Source organism: Chiloscyllium plagiosum, chromosome 29 (assembly GCF_004010195.1).
Source record: "Chiloscyllium plagiosum isolate BGI_BamShark_2017 chromosome 29, ASM401019v2, whole genome shotgun sequence".
NCBI lineage: Eukaryota > Metazoa > Chordata > Chondrichthyes > Orectolobiformes > Hemiscylliidae > Chiloscyllium > Chiloscyllium plagiosum.
The window spans coordinates 797,874-802,891 of NC_057738.1; the positions used below are offsets into that span (position 1 = coordinate 797,874).

The 5,018-nt window shown below is 40.4% G+C and overlaps 1 protein-coding gene across 12 annotated transcripts in view; it reads right to left on the bottom strand.

Annotated features, from left to right (window-relative positions):
• LOC122564315 (synaptonemal complex protein 2-like) overlaps positions 1–5,018 on the bottom strand; it is a 277,458-nt gene that overhangs the window by 5,250 nt on the left and 267,190 nt on the right. For 11 of the 12 annotated variants that reach the window (XM_043719015.1, XM_043719016.1, XM_043719018.1 and 8 more), the window contains one exon: positions 2,542–2,620. In XM_043719015.1, the coding sequence (XP_043574950.1) occupies positions 2,542–2,620 (79 nt within the window). Of the gene's footprint in view, positions 1–2,153; positions 2,202–2,541; positions 2,621–5,018 lie in introns of those variants that run through there. The other variant, XM_043719008.1, reaches the window with a different exon arrangement.

Sequence of the window (5,018 nt, forward strand, 5' to 3'; positions counted from 1 at the left end):
ACTGCCTTTATTCCTGAGGAAGGGCTTTTGCCCGAAACGTCGATTTCGCTGCTCCTTGGATGCTGCCTGAACTGCTGTGCTCTTCCAGCACCACTAATCCAGAATCTAGTTTCCAGCATCTGCAGTCATTGTTTTTACCTCTCCGCACCTACATGGCTGTAGAAATAAATATCCCAGAGAAAGCTTCTGTAAATTCTGTGCCTTCCCATTCCATCATCCATTCATGTATTTTTTATCATTTTTAAGAAGAGATAGATAATTGTTTAGATTTTAAAGGCATCAAATGTTAAGGGAAGAGAAAGGAATGTGGAATTGAAATACAGAATTGAATGGAGAAATAGGCTTGATGGGCTGAATGGTCTACTCCTGCTTCTAGTTTTTGCACTTCCAGAAAATTTAAGCAACATTCAAAGCCATCTTCAAGTTCCATACAATAGACCTCACCACAGTGCTGCTGTTTTATGTTGACTTCAAAACATATTGGTCTATTACAATCCCATTCATTCCAAACACACTCATAAGTTCATACGGTATTGGAGCAGAATTAGGCCATTTGGCCCATTGAGTCTGCTCTGCCATTCATTCACCCTCATTTTCCTGCCTTCTCTCCATATCCCTTCAAACCATTACCAAATAAAAATCTGTCTAACTCCTCCTTAAATTTACTCACTGTCCCAGCATCCACAACACTTTGGGGTAACTAATTCCATAGAATCACAACCCTATGGAAGTAACAGTTTCTCCTTAATATTGTTTCAAATTTGCTACCCCTTATCCTAAGACTATGACCTCTCATCCTTGAATGCCTAAGAGGAAACATCCGCTCTATGTCTATTTTATACATACCTTTTATCATCTTCAATCTCTCAATTTAATCTCCCCTCATTCTTCTAAATTCCAGACAGTACAGGCCTAAACTGTTTAATCTCTTTTCATCCTGCAAACCCCTCATATCTCTGGAATAAATGTTGTGAACATCTTCTGAACTGCCTTTAATGCCAATACATCTTTTCTTAAATTAGGGGACCAGAACTGTGCACAGTAATAGAAAGTGAGGACTTCAGATCAGAGTCAAGAGTGTGGTGCTGGAAAAGCACAGCAGGTCAGGCAGCATCTGAGGAGCAGGGGAATTGACGTTTCGGGCATGCCCAAAACATGGATTTTCCTGCTCCTCGGATACTGCCAGACCTGCTGTGCTTTTCTAGCACCACTCTAATCTTGACTCACATAAACCTGGAGGCCCACTGAAGATGTTACCTAATAGGGTGATGAAATGTCTGGAAATGAATCATCCAGCTCAGCTAACAAACCTACATCCAGAACCTCAACCTGAGCTATAAATCTTCTCAACCTGACACCCTGAAATCTCTCTGCCCATTATGATAATTAGTCACCTTCCCATTTTTTCGGCCAGAATACATGACTTCACACTTATCCATGTTAAATTCCATCTGCCACATTTTGGCCCTTTCCAGTGCACACAACAAAGAAAATTCCCTAGTCTTTCACATGTATGGACTTAATGTGCCTGACTTCAATTCCCCTTTGAGAACATCTTCTGGAGCCTTCATACATACAACAATGTTTGGACTTACTCAGCTTTTAAATAACTCCTTCAGATATACAGGGCGACTGCTATATCTGTTGGTCTGGTTATGGCGGTTTCAGTTACCCGCGGTTTACTGGGGCCCAAACATTTTACATGGAACAGGGACCAGGGGAGGTAAACTTTCCACTTAAATGAAGGGGTTCGCTCCTATCCACTGTTTCAGGCATCCGCGGTACATGTTTGAACGTATTCTCCCCAGGTACGGGGAGGAACTACTATATAAGCAAACACGTCTAGTCTGGAGTTCTAAAAGTAAGTCCTTGCATGTAGGAAGAAATATTTTTTAAACAGTTGTAAACCATCTCCCTTTTTCAGGTGCATATATCCTGTTTCAGCCAAGGCTTATAAAACAAAATTTAAGCCCAACGTTTTTCCAAGCCAAGGGCTTCCCCTTAATTACTACAAATAAAACCATATAGATTCGAAATGTTGGTTTGCTCTCTCCATGGATACTGTCTGACCCACTGTGATCTCCAGTATTTATTTTTTTCAGTCATATCTTCTCTCATCTTCCCTCTATTAATAAAGGACTACTGATGCTTACTGAAGTGGGTGTTGAGTACTTTCGACAACCTAGACCTCACCATTGTCTCTGCAGAACACAAATATATGCAATTGTCAGTTAGTCTAAAAGCCTATTTACATTGTACAATCTAAGTTACATGGAGGTCTTTGTGGCGTCCTTAGTTCCAATCACATTTTTGGACAGACACATATCAGAAGGCTCAAATGTTATTTAGGGATAATACAATACATAGCAACATTCAGTACTTTGTTAGCTTTCACTTTAGCACATTGTAAAACTTAAATGAAATTAATCCCGAAGTGTCAGGAATGGAGAGACTGCCATAAGAAAACTAAATACAATACATATCTTGGATGATAATTATTAGCGTAGATGATTGATTTTTGAATTACTTCATCAATAGTACCTCCATATGAATCATATCAGCTTGTGTTTCCATAGACATCCCTGCCTTATCTTCTGGGGATGAGATCAGTGGATTCACTCTGTTGAAAAAGAAACATTTTTTAAGAAATCAATATGAAACAAACAGTACAATGGATTGACAGCAAACGTGGAAAATTAGACAAAGTTGATGATCTCAAGTACTTCCATAATAATTTTAATGCCCAATCATTTACCTGATGCGTATAAATGCACACACTGAAATGTGTCTATATTACAGAAAGAATTTGTGCTACCATTTAATGCAGCCATAAAAACTGTTAATACAAGATGTAATTTATGAACTATCTAAAATTATCAGAGCCATTCTTTTTGTTTATTCTTATCCCCATTGAGATTCCATGTCATTCTCTAGAGAAATTCTTCTGTCCTTTGGGAATTGAGTTGACAACTTTTTTTAAAAGTGGGGTAAATTCACCAATCTTGTTTTACTTGTGGAGAATCACATCCAAAGAGAGTAAATATTTGAGTTAGGGACTTGTAAATTGACACTGCAGCACCCAGCTTTCAAACCAGTGGTTACGATTGGTCATAGCAAAGCAGAACAGAGACTCTGCTTTCAGATCTTTCTTTCGCCTGTGACTCACTCAAAAGAAAGGTCAATTAACACTAAGGCCTTACATACCTGGACAGCTTGATTTATTCATGAAATAGGCCATTGAAAAATATTGGCTATTTTGGCACCAGTTTTAAAATTTCTCTTATTTGTTCAAAGGACTGTGGTCATCACCATCTAGGCCAGCAGTTATTATTCATCCCGAATTGTCCTGGAAAAGGTGGTGGTGAGATGGCTTCTTGAACCACTGCAGTCTTTGGAGTATAGGGGCACCCACTACACTACTAGGAAGAGAGTCAGAGTCAGAGCCACAGTGTAGAAAAGGCCTCTTGGCTAGTTGAGTGTGCACCGAAAATAACTACTTCTAGTGGCACACTAATTCCGGTTTCCTGCACTTGTCCCACATCCTTGAATGTTATGATATTTAAAGTGCTCAACCAAATATTTCTTAAAAGTTGTAGGTTTTACAGCCTCCACTACCTTCCCAGGCATTGCACTCCAGATGCTCACCAATCTGAGGGAAAACATTTTCTTTCAAATCCCCTCAATCTCCTGCCCCATACACTAAAACTTGTGATTTACCTCTCAACCATGGGAAACAGCTGCTCCCTATTCATTCTATCCATACTGCTCAATTTTAGGCACCTCAGTCACTTAGAGTACAATGAGGTCTTGATCAGATGGGCCAATGGTCTGAGGAGTGGCAGATGGAGTTTAATTTATGTAAATATGAGGTGCTGCGTTTTGGACAGGCAAGTCAGAGCAGGACTTATACACTTATTGGTAAGATCCTGGGAAGTGTTGCTGAACAAAGAGACCTTGGAGTATAGGATAATAGTTCCTTTAAAGTGGAATCACAGGTGTACAGGATAGTGAAGGCTGCATTTGGTATGCTTTCCATTACTGGACAGAGCGTTGGGAGGTCATGTTGCGGCTTTATAGGACATTCGTTGGGCCACTTTTGAAATATTGTGGGCAATTCTGGTCTCCCCATTGGAATGATGATATGAAACTTGAAAGGGTTCAGAAAAGATTTACAAGGATATTGCCAGGGTTGGTGGATTTGAGCTATAGGAGAGGCTGAATAGGCTGGGGCTGTTTTCCTGGAGCGTCGGAGACTGAGGTGGTAATTTTATAAAATAATGAAGGGAATGGACAGGTTGAATAGACAAGATCTTTTCCCTGGGGTAGGGGAGTCCAGAACTAGAGGGCATAGGTTTAGGGTGAGAGGGGAAAGATATCAAAGGGACCCAAGGAACAACTTTTTCACACAGAGGATGGTAAGTGTATGGAATGAGCTGTCAGAGGAAGTGGTGGAGGCTGGTACAATTACAATCTTTAAAAGGCATCTGGATGGGTCTATGAATAGGAAGGGTTTAGAGGGATATGGGCCAGGTGCGTGGGTTAGTGTAGTTTAGGTGGGCTTGGATCGGCGCAACATCGAGGGCCCAAGGGCCTGTACTGCGCTGTATTCTTCTATGTTCTATGTTCTATTAGGTTAGGATATCTGGTCGGCATGGACAAGGTAGACCAAAGGGTCTGCTTCCATGCTGTATATCTGAATGACTAACTCTACCCGATTTGGAGATGCCGGTGTTGGACTGGGGTGTACAAAGTTAAAAATCTCTCAACACCAGGTGAAAGTCCAACAGGTTGAAATTGGAAGCACACTAGTTTCGGAGTGACGCTCCTTCATCAGGTGATTGTGGAGGGCTCGATTGTAACACAGAATTTATAGCAAAAATTTGCAGTGTGATGTAACTGAAATTATACATTGAAAAATTGATTGTCTGTTAAGCCTTTCAGCTGTTAGAATACAGTGATAGTTTCACTTCTTTCATGTGTAAATCACAAAACCCTTTTTTTAAAAGTTGCATTCTCGG